Source organism: Zootoca vivipara, chromosome 12, assembly GCF_963506605.1.
Source record: "Zootoca vivipara chromosome 12, rZooViv1.1, whole genome shotgun sequence".
NCBI classification, from domain to species: Eukaryota; Metazoa; Chordata; class Lepidosauria; order Squamata; family Lacertidae; genus Zootoca; species Zootoca vivipara.
In genome coordinates, this window is record NC_083287.1 from 45,898,172 (window position 1) to 45,915,792 (window position 17,621).

Below are 17,621 nucleotides of genomic sequence, written 5' to 3' on the forward strand. Positions count from 1 at the left end.
AGGGGGCCGGTCCACTGTCCCTCAAACCTTGGGGGGGGGGCGGACTATATTTTGAAGGGAAAAAATGAATGAATTCCTATGCCTCACAAATAACCCAGAGATTCATTTTAAATAAAAAGACACATTCTACTCTTGTAAAACCACGCTGATTCCCGGACAGTCTGCGGGCTGGTTTTAGAAGGCGTTTGGGCCGGATCCGGCCCCCGGGCCTTTGTTTGCCTACCCATGGCTTAGAGTGTCAGACTGGAGAGGTTCATATTCAAATTGTTGCTCAGCTGCAAAGTTTACTGCCCATCGGCCAGAATTTTTAATCAGGTCCAGCCCTGCTATTAGAGTGAAGCAGCTTCCTCATGCACCTTTTAAAGTAGGGTATCATGAAAGGACTATAAATTGTGAATTATTCAGTTTACTCTTATTGAACTTTTACTGCCAGGGAGAGGTGTGTGGATTTACTGGTGTGTGTGCATGCTGTCTTCTAGGTGAATTTTATACTTTTCATCAGCATTATAAGAATTCTACTGCAAAAGCTGAGATCGCCAGATGTTGGAGGCAATGACCAGTCCCAGTATAAGTAAGTGAGACTCGCCAGAAGCCCCTGTTGGGGAAACAGAAATATAGGGGATGTCTGTTAAGCTCTGATTCATGCTTACTTTTTCATGTGTTGGTATCTTTTTTAGGAGACTTGCAAAATCGACATTGCTGCTCATACCACTGTTTGGAGTTCACTACATGCTATTTGCTGTCTTTCCAATTCGTATTTCTAATAACTATCAGATCATTTTCGAGTTATGTCTGGGATCTTTTCAGGTAAGATATATCCCAGTGTTGTTGTTTTTAACTGACATTGTTCATTACTGAAATAGTTTATCATTATGTTTAACTTATTAATATTTCCCATTTACAGGGCCTGGTTGTTGCAGTCCTATATTGCTTTCTGAACAGTGAAGTAAGTTTTTATTTAGTCTCTTGTGGTAATAACTACGGAAGGGCTGTAGCTTACAGGTGTAGCACACAGCATTCTCCTTGGGCTTTAGAGCCTTTGTGAGGGACCCAGGGCTGGTGTTAGCACCCAGCACCACTGAACAGTTCATGGCACCCCAGCAGGACCCCACTTCTCTGCTAATATAGGTCCTCTACCCTCCCTCCCAGATCAGGCAGCTGAACCCCCAAGGTAATGTTTCCTACGATAGGGGAGGTGCCATTTTAAGCCACGTTCACGCCACACATTCAAAACATTACGATACCACTTTAAGCAGCCATGTCTTTCCCAAAGAATCCTGGGAAGTGTAGTTTGTTAAGTTGCAGTTTCTTAAGTGCGCTGAGAGTTGTTAGGCTACGATTACCAGCCCATCTTTACAGGAAACTTCAGGAATTGTGAGCGTAATAGGGGGTCTCCTAACAACCCTCACCACCCTTAACAAATGGAAGCTCCTGTAATTCTTGGATGGGTGGGGGGAGCAATGACTATTTAAAATGTTATCATAGTGCTTTTAAAAGATGGTGCAGCCTTCATTTCCCACAGTGCCCTGGAGCAATGCTGCACCAGGGGCATTTGGGGTAATTAATATGGCAACTCCACTGCCACCCACCATGTCTAACAGGTAAGCTTGCCAGGTGTTGCCCAGATAGAGAAGGGACCCTGGAGAACATTTGGATGGGTAGGGGTGGGTGCAAATTTGGATTCACCTCTGACCAGGGATTCTTGGCAGCTCTGCTGTCTCTGGTTCAGAGGTATCCGCTCTCAGTGTTGTATATCTGAAATATCTTCCCGAAAAGGAATTATTATACAACCTTGCTGCGTGTTAAAGCATCGTGTTGAAAAGAAAGAAAGCATTGTTGACATTTTCGAGCCCCCACCTCCACCCCCAAATTGATGTACGCTTCTTATGAATGTGAACACAGGGCTAATACTCTGCATGCTGATGTGCTCTGTTTACATTTAGGTACAAGGCGAACTGAAAAGAAGATGGCGGAGTTGGTGTTTGAACCAAAGAATGGGCCGAGATTACAGACTTCACAGCTCTTCTATTTCTCGGAACGGCTCAGAAAGCATCTCCCAGTTGCATCGTAATTCAGCGACTCAGTTTTCTCTCCAAACGGAAACCACAGTGATATAAGCCACGTGGGTGCCTGCAAAAGACTAAAGACCATAGGGCATATCGCTGACATTGTACAGCTCAGTCAGCGTGATAACATTTTATAGTGTCTGTAGAGTTTTTACCCTGTTTTTGTCTACATGTCAAAATGTGGGAATGGCCCAGTGCAGGTCCATGGTATCCTTTGAGTTTAGCCTTAGAACTTGTTTTCAGCTGTAGGATTTGTGTCCTTGGACCATAGGAAGTGGTGTGTTTTGATGCATTTTTATTAGTTATCACCCTGACCCCTGCCAATTCCAGGCTGAAAATAATTGGGATTTACTGGATTAAGAAAAAGAAAAGTTGTGCTCCCTCAGACCAATGTCCCTCTAGCTTAGCATTCTTTCCCCCAACAGCGTTCAGCCAGATATCTCCAAAATGACATGAAGGCAAGACATGAAGGCAAGAGTCTGCTACCATGGTTGCCCTCTAAAACTTGAAAATTTTGGAGATGCACTTCCCCTAAACTGGGATGCCATATATAGACATCATGAACTGCAGCCATTGATAGCCTAAAATTTCACAAATGTATCTAATCCTCTTTAAGGTCATTTAAGACGCTGGCCATTGCCACACTTGATAATGAGTTTCATAGATAAATTAGGTGAGGTCTGAAGAACTTCCTTTTGTCTGTGCTGAAGCTCCTGCCAGTTACTTTCAATTCATCACCCTGGCCTCTGAATCATTCTCCCAGATGCCCACTAAACATATTGGTTGCTTGTCCACATTCTTTCAGCAAACACTCCCCCATTTACATGATGCCAAACATCGCCAGACTTAGGACCAGCTCTGTTACATAGATTGTGATACCAACCCACATTGGCAGGCTAGACCTCAGCCTGGGTCCATAGTTTCAGAAGAAAATGTTACTAGGCTTTGGTTCAAGGATGGGGAACCTTTGGCTCATGGACCTAATGGGGCCCCCCAGACCAACTCATTTGGCTCACTAGTCCCTTTTCGCCAAGCCACATCGGGTAAAGACATGGGGGCTTGTAGACACCACCCTAGAACTGATGAGCAGCTGCTGCAAAATATAGCCCAGAAGGTAATCTTCAAAGTCTAATGGCACTTTTAAATCTGGTGAACTCTAAGAAGCCTAAGTGGGTGGAGGCTTGGGTAAGATGTCATACACAGACCTTTGCCATGACTAGCAGAAGAAAAGAATTAAGATTTTTGTAGGACGCACACACACAAACTGCAGAATTCAGCTTGCATTAATTTTGATTAATAGAGCATCCTTGCTTTTATCACACACTGGCATATTTTCCCTCTGTTACCTACAGTTTGGCTGTGCCCTGAGTATTGATTGTTATCTTTTGCACTTTGATTTGCACTTTTAATTTGCAAATGGTTTTGCCATCATTATTGCATATGCTCTCTCAACAAACCAGTGATGTCGGTTACTATTATTACCATTATACAAATGGGAACTGTGGTTGGGAGCCAATGATTTGGCTCAAGGTTGTGCAATGAGTCTTGAGACAGAGATTGGAACTTGACAAAGGGGAAACGGTGAACCACACTGAGACAGAAGAAATACTGTATAGAGGTACGTGATAAACCTTATAAACCATGGGCAAGGAACCTTACTAGTTGAAGGAACACATTCCCCTCTAGGCAACCTAGAGCTAGAAGTGGGTAGAGCCTGTTTCTTCACACGTAGCCTCTGTCCTCAATGTGGCTATTTTTTTTAGCTGGGCTATAAAACTCTTTGCCATCTTGGGAATTAGCTACTCTATTGACTAAGAAGGCTCAAAAGGATGCTGCAATTTACAAAGAGGTATATCCAATTCACTTTCAAAGCAGCCTTTGCCAACCTGGAACCCTCCAACTGTTTTTGGAGTACAACTCCCATCGGCGCAAGCTGGCTGGGGCTGATGGGAGTTGTAGTCCAAAAACATCTGGAGGGTTCCAGGTTGGCAAAGAGTGGTGGATTCAAATGCTTCCCCTCTTCAGACCTCCAATTCCCCCATACAGTGCCCTTAATCATGGGAGGAGCCTCTGACCTCTTGTTGGGAAAGTTATTGGACTTGTTTCTTCATCCTCCTTGGAATGAATGAGTGAATGAATGGATTTGCATTTGGAATGGTAGTACACGGGATGAATGGCTGTCTTTTGAACACAGGGATGGGGAACCTGTGGCCCTCCAGATGTTGCAGCACAGCTGCCATCATCCTGACCACTGCCTTTGCTCTTAGGAGCTGGAGTCCAGCTAGAGCACCATGGTTTCCCCATTCCTGTGACAACGTTTCTCATTAAATTGTCCAAATACTCATTTTGTGACTTGCGTGTTTTCACATATGCCGTTTCTGATACTAATTTATTGTATGCATTTTTATGTTACGCCGTCATATATGTATTATATTTTGCCTGTTGTTAAGGCTTCCCTTTTTGTCAGCTTGCTATTCAAATCTTCAGTTTCAGCAGACAGAAAATGATGGCTTGATGTAGTGCTCTAGAGCAGTGTTTCCCAACCTTGTGCCTCCAGCTGTTTTCGGACTACAATTCCCATCATTCCTGACCACTGGTCTTGCTAGCTAGGGATGATGGGAGTTGTAGTCCCAAAACATCTGGAGGCACAAGGTTGGGAAACACTGCTCTAGAGTGTTCACAGCACTTCACCTGAATTATTTCATTAATCTTTGCAACAACCCTGGGCTCTGGGTCAGTATTGGCATTCCCATACTGCAGATGGGAGACTGGGGCTAAGAGATGCCACTAAGGGTGTCCATTGATTCACAGCTCAGTTTCTTAACAGTGCAATCCTGAACATGTTTACTTGGGTGTAAGCCCCACTGACTCTGCATAAAGAGCAGCCTTAGACACTACGCCAGCTCTGGTTGTGCAGAGTGACTTTGTTTTAATGCTTGCTGTGACCCGAACTCCCAAACAACTTGGAATAAAAAACATGGTTTCCAGATCAAATTAGTGTGGGTAGCACAAGTCTTTTTGTGTAGTCAAAACTCACCGTGCTTTTGTGACTTCTTTCATGCAACAACTCTTTTAGCATACTTTGAATATCATTCTCTCTCTCTCTCTCTCTCTCTCTCTCTCTCTCTCTCTCTCTATATATATATATATAAAATTTTATTTTCCAGTATTTATGATATCTGCCAAGCGTTTTTCCATTCATGCTGAAGTGCATTTGTAAAAAGTAAAAGAAGAGGTTGGGGCAGTGGGGGGGACCACAACTTTTAACTGTTGGTTAGGACAGCCAGGACATAATGATGCGGATTGAAAAATAAAGCTTGAAGCAGAAGGCACCAGGCAAGTTACTTGTCCAGAGTCAGAGAACAGCAGCATTTGGAGCAGGGGAAAGAGAAACAGACCAGGCTTGAATTATTCCTAGCATTAGGACACCTGTTTGCTTAAGGCTCACCACAATAAATAGCAATAACTATAAATGCATACACCAGTTAGTCAAAAGAAGAATTTTAAAATATTTACTTAGAGCATCCAGGTAAATCTTTACTGAATCCCATCAGTTAAACAAAATTAATGTTCTTGACCAGCCACCAGTTTATATATGTCATAGGATCATGCACTAAAACTTCTCCTGGACTGTAGGGTGTAGCATTGATGTTCTGCTTATCCTCACTTACTTTTCGCCCTTCTCTTCCCAGGCACGCTCGATGTCTGAGTTTTGTTTCCCTCCGCTTTTTTGTTGCCCCAAGCTTTCCTCACGAAAACCCACTCTTTAAAGCTGAATAGGAGCAAAGGTCAAATTGGGGTTTCCACAGATGGATGTTTGCTCTGATTGAGCTTTAAAGAATGAGTTTTCACAAGGAAAGCTCTGGAGCAAAAAAAAAAAAATGGCGCTGGAAAACAGAACATTAAATTGTGGACCGTGACTGGAAAGGGCAGCGGAAAGGTACGTGTGGCTACACCCACAGTAAAGTACAAGCATAATTGGATTCTGAAGGCCACATGGCTTAGTTCCATGTTCCTTCCATCGATGTTTCTGTGACTCAGAGCTAAGAAGACGAGTTTGGACTTGATATCCCACCTTTCATTCCCCTTAAGGAGTCTCAAAGCAGCTAACAATCTTCTTTTCCCTTCCTCCCCCACAAGAAACACTGAGGTGAGTGCGGCTGAGAGACTTCAGAGAAGTGTGACTAGCCCAAGGTCACCCAGCAGCTGCATGTGGAGGAGCGGGGAAGCAAACCCGGTTCACCAGATTACGAGTCCACCGCTCTTAACCACTACTACACCACACTGGCTCTTTCTTTCTGCTGTCCTTTCTTGGCCAACTCTTCTATGTCCTGGGTGGCTGTTGCAGATGTTCTTCTGAGTCACAGCTATGCAGGCGCATATCTGCAACCTTTTAAATCATAATGCGACTCACAGCATATATCAGAACATACTAAAACATGGAATGTTAAAAACGTCCCAATACGGGGCTGCCTTCAGATGTCTTCTGAAAGTCAGATAGTTGTTTATTTGCTTGACATCTGAAGGGAGGGTGACACTACCAAGTCACCTGACTCCTGGTATGCCTGAGGTTTACTGGGTGGAAGAAGGGGGGGGAATAGGTCACACCAGCACAATGAGGTGCCTTAATATTTCCCATGCCAAACCTGCCATTCTATCGACCAATCTACAGTGTCTCCTTTCCAGAGGAGACTTTCATTTTGCTCCTTTCTTTTCCCATCTCATCAGCTTGGTGCATTTTATAGCGAGCTGACAAAGGATGCATTGATAGGCCATAACATTTTTGCAATGCATCAAGTACAAATGCCTCTTCCTGCATGATTAATTCAGAGGCGGGGAGTGCGATATGTTTTCCTCAAAATGGGCCATCCCAAGCTCGTGTCAAACATTTGTTTTTTTACTGTAGGTTTCCCACCCAAAAGTCTACTTTAATGTTTCCTAATTGCATGGTTGGAACTTGGTGTTTAGTATATCAAATTATAAATATTGCTGGAACTTAATGGGCTATGTAAATACCCTTACTATAGTACCACTTTATATCTGTGTGCTGCTGCTTACAACTTCAGACCTAGCGCGGCCATTTAGAAAGGAGGAGAAAAAAGAGTTCAAGAGGATCCCTTTATAATTACCATAAAAGGCATAAACTGAAAGGGGCTTTTCGTTTTGTTTTGTTTTGTTTTAACCTCCTGTCCTTATGTAGCTGTTGCAAAGGGAAAGATATGAAGCTGACAGGTTCTTATAAATATAAGCATGCCGTGTCTACACTCCTAAAAGAAAGGAGCATGAGTGTGTTTATTTCTGTTGTCGCCTGTGACCACGTCTTTTCTAAATAATAGATGCAAATGCTGCAGTGCTCTCCGCAGCGACTTTTTAAATAAAAAATTACCTCATACAGTGACTTCTTTTTTTTTACCTCATAAACTGAAGGGTTAGCAAAATTACCACAGGCAGCAATCAGCGTGGAGATTTCTAGAAAACTGATTCACAGGGGAAATAGCAAATGGGCAAAACTACACATGTCCCATGTGCATCTTCACCACATGCAAAGCAAATATGGACCTGTTTGTTTGGGCAAGCCCATCTAGACACATAGATGCTGGCGTGTTTTCCAAATAAAATTACTGTACTGTTAATTACCCTTAAATGTTTCAAACTGTTTTTAATTGCTACTTTTCAAAGGTTCCTGTAAACCACTTAAGAAGTTTTATGACGAGAACTATATAGATACCGTTAAATAAATAAAACTGGTGTGGAACTATGGCAAACTTTTCTCCTGACTGGAATCGGGAGAAGCAGAAACCAAATCTGACAGATCCTTCCACCCCTAGCTAGGGCCAGCTCTGAATCAAACGGCCTCCTTAGGCTGCAATAGTTTTCTGTACCCCAAAAAGTCTTTTCTCGACTTTGAATACCTCGTTTTGCACTGTTCATTTGGGGGCCCATTTCATGGGTTCTCAAATTGCTCACATAGTTTATACCCCTCTCATATAAGATGGTAAATTAATTGATAATAAACACCTCAGTCTTAACACAACCACTCACATGACCACCATGGGCAATGATGTTGTATATGCTTCCATTATTATTTTTAATAATAATAAGTAAAAATAACAACAGAGTGCTGCTCACGAACTCAGTTTTAGCTGGTGAGTGGATAGTTTACCCAGGACAGTCTCCCTACAAACTCCATATCCCAGGCAGCCACTTGGATTGCCAGGTCCTGGATCTGGCCCTGCCTATGGCAACAGATGTGGAGCACTTTGGGGGGGGGAGTATGTGTGTGGAATTGAGGTGCCAACAAACCACTATTTCCAGTCCCCTTCTCAGGGTGACCAAAGCAATTGGGGCTTACATATCCCCTTGCTGCCTTAATGAAATAGTTTATATATATATATATCTCTCCACACACACAAACATCACTCTTTCTTACATCCAGACAAGCAAGAGGCATTATCAGAGTTCAGGGTTGCATTACAGAAAGGCAGAAACACTTCGGGTGTGAAGCATGGCTAGCTATCGGAAGAGGAAATATGTCATAGGGGAGAATTCCAGGAATGAGAGATAGAGAGGCTTGGAGGTTCCTCGCCCCTGGTCTAGGGCAATGACAACATATTTTTTCTAGGTTGTATTTTTCGGACCACGATAATTTTTGACAAACTGTTACAACCAGCCTATTATTACCTAATGCTTAACCCATGTGCCAGTCAGTGGCAGATAAGATCACATTATGCAGCTGAGCCTGTGGGCTCTGTCCTTCAGAATTAGGTATTGTGGTAAATGGCTAAAATGCTCTTTTAAAATAGTAATGAAAACAATTGACGTGGAATGGCTTTACCTCTTGTGTGTTTTGTACCGAATTTAATATTCCCTGCTGGGTTTTAATCAACAGAGCCTCAAGAGAAACTGTCAGGATGTTATGTCTGACACTTCTATCAGTTTTACTTTTCTTTTTTTATCCTGTCTTATACAGTGAAAACCCTGATGTAAATGGATGTGACTTATTTTAATTTCACTTACACCTTGTGTATAGGAAAACAGATGTAAATAGACTGGCTTTACATATTTGTAAAACTGCATTTGTATCTTCTGTTCTTTAAAATATTCTACGAAATATATGACGTTCATTGGCGATTTTTCTGGTCACCTTATGTAAATATATATATATGAAACTGTGGAGCTGGAGAAGGTTCAGAAAGGAGGCAACTAAAATGATAATGGGTCTGGAATACAGTGGTGCCTCGCTTAACAAATGCCCTGCTTAACGAAATTTCCGCTTAACGAAAGGTTTTTTCTAGCAGAGGTTGCCTCGCTAGACGAATGCGTTTTACGAAAAATTCATCTAGCGAATCGCGGTTTCCCATAGGAATGCATTGAAATTCAATTAATGTGTTCCTATGGGCAAAAAAAAATCCAATGCATTCCTATGGGATTCGCTATACAAATTTTTCGTTATAAGAAAATACCTGTGGAACGAATTAAATTCGTCTAGCGAGGCACCACTGTAATTCCCTTGTGAAGAATTTGGGGCATTCTGGTTTAGAAAAAAGGTAAGAGGACACATGATAGAAATGTATAAAATTGTGCGTTTTGTGAGAAAGGTGCATTGGGAAAATTTTCTATGGACACCTCAGAAGCAAATCAGGATGATTGCTCATTGTCGTGTAATCTCCCCACAAACAAAGCAGAATGAATGCTCAATAAAGACCAGAAAAAATGCAATACGCATATACAGCATCCTGTTTCCCAGGCTGCCACCCCTCGGGAAAACAGCAATGGGACAAATCACAGGTCAATCATGTGCTGCCATTATAACATCACATGATAGACAGGTAGGATGTCCCACCCACTTTCCATGGAGTTCCCCACAGGCTGCCCCTGCAAATGGTTGAGAGGAGGAGGAAACAGAGGAACCTGTTCATAAATTCATTCCACATACTGGTGCATGAGGAAGAAACATGCCTTTAGATTGGTATTCTATACCCTGAGGGTGCTTCCAGGTGGGGATTTAATATTTTAAACAGGTCGTTGAGATGTTGCATTGGTTCGTTCATTCATTCGCAATAGGTTTTTATAATTTATCAGATTTTCCCTGGAAAGGGTAAATCCAGATTAAATGTGGGGACGGGGACGGGACATGGGCTGGTAATTTGATGGCAGTGATGTGGGGGGCTCATAAGAAACAGCATGAGAAAAGCTTTGCAGTGGTTGTTTTAATCCCATTCTGGTACAGGCTCCCTACACTCCAGGTTACAGGCAATTCTATGACTTGCAATTTTCCAAACACTGTTTACTAAAGCCATCCCCCTCCCACCAGCCAGAGAGAAACAATATGGATCCCTCTCCCTGCCAAATTAAATTACAGTACCAGAGCATGAAAGAGGCATTTAAATATGAATGCCAACCACCAGCCTGGAACTCAAATGCAGGCAAATTGAATTATTGAGATGAAAAGCTGCATCTGAACAAAGCTCTGCAAGTTCTTCACAAACGAAGTTCAGAACAGAAACTGAAGGGCAAGAAAATCTGTGGTCGTTTCACAGTTTGAGTTAAAAATATTTATTAATAAGAGTTACTCTGAGGAGTTTGTCTTCTGTGAGACATATTCAAAAGGTTGCATTTTGGATCTATCCTAATCCGTAGTGCATTGGTTCCTACATAACTAGGAATCTACGTCAGACTTGGGCGTTAATCCAAATCCAAACATTTCAGATTTATTGGAGGCGGAATGGGATTTGTACAAGGTGGCACAAATTGAAACACCTCAGTGAGCCAGACATTTAAAAAATGTCGCAGGCAGGCATCTGCTGAAAGTGAAAGTAATATCTCTAAGCTTACCATAACGTCATAACACGAGGGTGGCAATATGGGGAAAGAGAAACTAACCGCCAAAATGGGAAGAAGGCAGGGGGAAAGACTCTGTTATAATCAAAGGGAATGATTTTTTACTTAGAAATTCCTTTTAGTTCTTCTCATCCCAAAACCAACTACAAATATGCTCCTGGGTCCATTTTCCGCAATTCGGCAGTTTTCCCACCCAGTGGCACCTCTCTCATGTCTTATCACAGTAAGCAGTGGACCAAATCTTCCACTTTTCCACTCTCACAATTGCAAATGCTTCGCAGTTTGTTTATTTTTGCACTTCACCCCAACAAAATCAAAGAGCGGCTCAAGATTGATGTTCAAGATTGTGTTCAAGATTGATTTTCGTAATGGGATAATAACAACCGCATTTGATGAGTGTCCAAAATATCCTTGGGGAAACTCAAGTCCAGACTTTTCCACCGGCTGGGAGAAACATCTCTGCTGATTGTGGGCCTTGCAGCCCACAACTGTTGCTGGATCTGGCTTCCTTCCCAAGCCCTGCCTGCCATTTTGGTGTCTGAGAGTGAAAAGCAGAACATCTACTCAGAGGAGGTATTCTTTAGAAGTCACTGCTACATAGTAAAGCAAGTTGTAGGAGCCTTGATGATGATCTTGCTACCTGTTGGTTTATATAAGACCTTTTCTTTCCTGCCTCTCTCTATTATCAAGACACCCAAGATGGCCAACATTCATAATTAAAAAAGAGAGAGAGAGATTTTAAACAGTAAAACAAAACTGACAGGAGTCACACGATCCAACTTTGAAAAACTGATCTAGTATGCCTTAAACTTATGCCTGAAAAACTGATAGGATGAAGAGTAACATCACACAGCACAACAGAACAACGACCTATTCCCCAGCTCCTCCAACAGCATATGAAACAATATGGCTTACCTGACCTAACAGCACCCCCTCACACATACAAACAAACCACACTGCAACCAACTGAATACAAACAACCAGGTTTCGGACCCTCTGAGCAATCACAATGCCAATAAAAATAAATAAATTTACAAATGATGGGCCTACCCACGTGATGTTGACACAATACCCTACACAAATGCTATGCAATAGAACAAAAGAACATTACCCTCCCATCTTTCTCTCTCTCTCTCTCTCTCTCTCTCTCTCTCTCTCTCTTCTCCTGCTCCAGAGGTTGTGGAGCCTCCTTCATTGGAGTTTTTTAAGCCAAGGTTGGATGACCACCTGTCATGGATGCTTTAGTTGAGATTCCTGCATTGCAGGGGACTCACTAGATGACCCTGCTGGGATACTAGAGAACTGGCAGCTGGGTGCTGGTGGTGGACTTGACTTTGAACGACACAAACATTTAGGGCTTCCTTCCCTCTCTCTTCCCTCCCCCCTCTCAGCCCAGAGGATATACAATAAATATGTCCCAAGGGGAAAACTTGTGGGAAAATAATTGGAAGTTTACAACTTGTTATACCCTAAGAGAGAATTTCTTTAAAATGCAACATAGATGGGTATCTAACACCTTGAAAAGTGTTCCAGGCGATTGCTGGAGATGTGGAGAAAAATCAGGCACTTTTTACCACATGTGGTGGCAATGTAAGAAAACTGAGGTGTTTTGGAATGGCATCCATTTAGAATTGCAAAATTTTTAAAAAATCTCTTTCAATAAAAAACCAGAAGCTTATCTTCTGGGGATTACAGATCTGGACTTTCATTGGATAATAAAGGATATCTTTTATATGCTACAGTTGCAGCAAGAATGTTAATTGCTGCAAATTGGAAATCTGACAAACTTCCATCTATGTAGGGATGGATTCAAAAACTGATTGAATATGCAGAATTAGATACTTTGTCCCCCAAAAAAGAACAAACCAAAACAGGTATTTGCATCAAAATGGGAAGTCCTCAAAATGTATTTAAAAAATAATTATAGCAGCTTAAATTCTGTTGCAGCATTTGATTAATTTCAGTAGTAGTTTTAGGAATAATGTGAGACCTAAGACTAACTAAGAAGCAGTTTAATCATGATAATAGTTTGTATCAGCAACAAGTTTTGTGCATTTGAACTAAGGAGTAGATGGGAAGTCATTTGTGTTTTTCATTTGGTTTTGTAATAATTTTATTTACTTTCTGTATGGTATGGGTGTAAAGGGTGTCTTTTTCCTTTGTTCGTTCTCTCTATTTCTGTAATAATTCAATAAAAATAAATAAACCTTCATCCAGAAGTCACAGCCAGAACTTTTACTGCTGGTTTTGGTTTTTCAAAAGCAGCCCTGTAAAGAGCACATTGTGTATATCAGGCATAATCTAGTCAATGAAATTAGGGGGGGAGGTTTCTGGATCACCAAATAGAACTAGCATAAGAGCATAGCAGAAAGTTTGGGAGCTACTGAATTTCAGGTCTTATCTGTTGCTTCTAGGGGCACCTAATTCAGTTTTAATTGTAAGTAATGTGTCGGTTAAGGGCGTCTCTGTAAATAAACTAGTTCTCCACAATCCTCTTTTGTGAGATTGTCTTTGGTCTTAGGTACCCTTCATTGCTCTCCTCTCATTATCTACTTGAACAATCATGTATATCTCTTTTATGTAAAACAAGACAATGCTCCTCCAGATATTACATTAGTCAGTCACAGATGAATTCATGAATAGTACAGTTGTGTTAATCTGCATAGGTTCCAAATGTTGTCTAGGATGAATCACACCTTTCATCTGGGACTAACAAAGGGCAGAAGCATTTAGCTCACATCAGCCACCTGACCTAGCCACAATTAAGCACTTGTAAATCCCATTAATGTTAATGATTTTAATGGGATAATGAAACATATATATGCAAAGCCTGGTTAACTTGTGGGCCACTTTTGACCTGGATAGTGCTTGTCAAAGACCATTGCTACATTTATTTGATGTTTTCTGGACATAAGAGCAGCATTTGCACCTGTTCATATTTTCTAGAGAAGAGAGAGAGAACATAAATGAATGAATAGATAAGTATTTGGTGCAAATCATGGCTAGGTACCTATAGACTAGCCTCTTCCAAACTGGTGACTTCCAGATGTTTTGGACTACATTTCCCATCTGTGGTTTTTTTTGGGGGGGGGGTGGATAAATAAAGGAGAATTCCTAAGATGCCAAGATCCAAGTTTGGTGAGAGAATTTCAGCCAAGATTTAAAATCACAAAATATGCAGCAAAGTAAAGTGTGGAAATATAGGCTGTTAGACCTTTTAAATATACCTTTTCAAGTGAGTTCTGAAATGTCCCCTTTAAAAGTTTGTTTCCAAAGTTTCCCACTTCGCCCAGCATAGAAAAAAACCCCATGTTTAGTAAGTTAAAGATGCTTTACTTACAACCTCTCCAAAGGTTAGATCCATGTGCTTTTCCATTCAGCTTTCAGAAAAAGTTGCACAGACAGTAAATCATGGCTTACAAAGTGGTAAAAGTTCCTAGATTATTGGTATAGGAACTTAAGAGAGGCTTGTTAGAGCCACATTGCTGGAGCAAGCAGCTCAAGAGCTCCCCAAACACCAATGTTCACATGTAGACTAGAGGAGAACAAAGACTTGATTAACTACCGGTAGTTCTTCCCAAAGTGAGAGGAAGTGAACATAGCTAAGCCTGGCAGGACAGCTTAGTTTATGGTATTAACCCCTTCATGCATTTATTAGACGTAAGCATGTTGCTTATATGAGACTGCTTACCCCACACCATCAGCCCCAAACAACATGGCCATGCTGACTGGGGCAGATGTGATGATCCAGTATCTATCTACCGTGTTTATCTGAAAATAAGACACCGTCTGATATTTATTTTTCCTCAAAAAAACACATGGTGGCTTATTTTCAGGGGATGTCTTATTTTTAAATTACATGGCCAGCCTAGCCTCTTCCTTGGTGCCCTCCAGAACTGCACCTATGTCTTATTTTCGGGTGTGGCTTATATTGCACAAATGCTTAGAAATTCCGCTACAGCTTATTTTATGGGTGTGTCTTATTTTTGGAGAAACAGGGTGTGTGTGTGTGTATATATATACATATATATATATACACACACACACCCTGTTTCTCTGCTTAAAAAGCAGAGACATCACCTTGCCTACAAAGGTCCGTATAGTTAAAGCTATGGTTTTCCCAGTAGTGATGTATGGAAGTGAGAGCTGGACCATAAAGAAGGCTGATCGCCAAAGAATTGATGCTTTTGAATTATGGTGCTGGAGGAGACTCTTGAGAGTCCCATGGACTGCAAGAAGATCAAACCTATCCATTCTTAAGGAAATCAGCCCTGAGTGCTCACTGGAAGGACAGATCGTGAAGCTGAGGCTCCAATACTTTGGCCACCTCATGAGAAGAGAAGAATCCTTGGAAAAGACCCTGATGTTGGGAAAGATTGAGGGCACAAGGAGAAGGGGACGACAGAAGACGAGATGAGTGTTCTTGAAGCTACCAACATGAGTTTGAGCAAACTGCGGGAGGCAGTGGAAGACAGGAGTGCCTGGCGTGCTCTGGTCCATGGGGTCACGAAGAGTCGGACACGACTAAACGACTAAACAACAACATATATAGAGAGAGGGAGGGAGGGAGGGAGGGAGAGGGAGAGAGAGTCCATCATACCGTAGTCATTTTGACCTAGAGGGCTTGGTTACTTTACCAGGAATCCAACCCTTAATTTGTTCTGCCAAATTTAAATTGTATTGAGGGGAAAAACTGCACCTTGAAATAGAGCTATGGGAAGCTGTATTCTGTGGTCCCATTAATCTAAAGTATCGTATGGCTGGCTCTCTTTAATTCCATCCATCAGATCCAGTGAGCTCTTGTGCTAGAACTACCGGTATGTAAGGGAGGGAAACAATTTTCCAGTGTTTTGCATGGATTCAAATGCTTTCTTCTGACTCAGTGTGTTCCAAGGTTTCTCCAGAACTTTGTGTGGCTGGTTCATTTCCATTGCTTCCCACAACTTGGCCGTGGCTCACCCTTCCTGAATTGGGACCATTGTCTCCATATTGAGAATAGGAACTAGTGTTGTGTGGTGAGTTTCTTAATAGTAGTCATTCAGTCACAACATCTGCATGATAACAGCTCTTTATTTAAGGCAACAAGACAAGACTGACTCTGAGGAGAGGAAAGCTACATTTATAGGGACGGGGAACTAGTTAGAAAGGGATACATTTTGGAGGGAACAATATCAGGCAATCACAGTGCTGCCTTTTGGAGGAAACCAATAAGACAGAGGATCCAAATACAGCAGCTTAAATGAACCAATAGTAGCTGTACCCTCTGGAACCAAAAGGCAGTTACTTTATCCTAATGCAAATACAGACAATAGTAATACAGATATAAAATCCTTTGACTCAATACACAACACCTAGACCAGGGGTGGCCAACTCCGAAGAGAATGCGATCTACTCACAGAGTTAAAAACTGGCAGTGATCTACCCCCTTTTGGGGGGTTCAGGTTAAGCTTTTTTTAGGGAGGAGGAAAGCCCCGTTTTTTAGGGGTTCAGGTCAGAGTTGTGGAGCTTTTCTGAGGCGGGAGGAAAGCCCTGTTTGGGGGGGGGGTGAAGGGCTGAAATGTTGAGCATTTTTAGGGGAGCCAAAGTTGTTGAGCTTCTTTAGGGGGGGCCAGTGATCTACCACAGACGTCCAGAGATCTACCAGTAGATCACGATCTACCTGTTGGACATGCCTGACCTAGACTATTGCCTTCCGTTACACCAGACTGTCCCCGTTCCTAAAAGTAGGTACATATCTGAAATCCAACTAAAAAGGAACAGAGTTGAAAAATCCCTGTAAAGTCCTTTGCAGGGCAATTGACTGATATCCTTAAAAGGTAAACACATACTTACATTCTTTGCAAAAAGCAGCGCTTAATTTTATAAACAGCAGCCTAAAGCAACGACATCAGTTTATCTCCGGCTTCTAATTTTACAGGGGCATTTGTATACGTTTGTCCGAACTCTTGATAAACCTTTCCCCAATAGAATTTACTTCATAGCTTAGCTCTTACATTATGCCATGTGCAGTTCATAATGCAGCTGTGTAAAACGCTGCCAGTTTCTGCTCTTAAGTCTTAATATGTCCCTGGTTTTCATGCATTTGCTCACATATATTTCAGGGAGTCTAGTTTAGAAATGTTTTCAAAATCATTAGGTTGAATCCAATTTAAGTTAAATCAGTGGAACCTAAATACAATTAAGCCTCATATTATATACCTTTACCACACTTTTTTTTTCTTGGGATCCTATTCTGCTGCAATGCAGCTCTATCAAAGTGCACCAGTTGTATCCTCCACTTTTGGAGGAACTTGCCTAAGACTCTTGCCTGATTCCTACCTTTGGGAGAGGAGATAAGGTGTTAGTAAATTCTGTTCTGTTTGTGAGTATTTTCTCAAGTTTAGTCAGTATATTTTACAATGTTTTTATTTTGTTTACCTGTAACCTGTAATTGGGAACTATGTAATTCTGATATGATGTGTGGTTTTCTTTAAATAAACCTGAAAAAGATTATTTCTAGTCTGTGGATTTTTGGGGGAACTTCCATGAGGCAAAGCTAAGTCTAAAGTGCTCCAGACTGCTCGCTCCTACTGTTTTGGAATTTAGTTGTGCTCACGGAAAGTGAACACAGGCTGTGCAGCTGGAAAAGCAGAGGGACTTACCCCTTTTCCCCTCTGTTTGGGCTGGCAGCAGTTATTTGTAAAGGGTGGTGGCAGCATTTTGATCAATTGGCTT

The 17,621-nt window shown here is 41.8% G+C and overlaps 1 protein-coding gene across 1 annotated transcript in view; it reads left to right on the forward strand.

Annotated features, from left to right (window-relative positions):
• VIPR2 (vasoactive intestinal peptide receptor 2) overlaps positions 1–5,156 on the forward strand; it is a 47,071-nt gene extending 41,915 nt beyond the window's left edge. Inside the window, exons 10-13 of the mRNA XM_035129544.2 lie at positions 480–571; positions 678–807; positions 905–946; positions 1,944–5,156. Coding sequence (XP_034985435.1) covers positions 480–571; positions 678–807; positions 905–946; positions 1,944–2,117 — 438 coding nt within the window. The 3' untranslated portion in view covers positions 2,118–5,156. The remainder of the gene's footprint in view (positions 1–479; positions 572–677; positions 808–904; positions 947–1,943) is intronic.
• Positions 5,157–17,621: the final 12,465 nt, after the last annotated feature.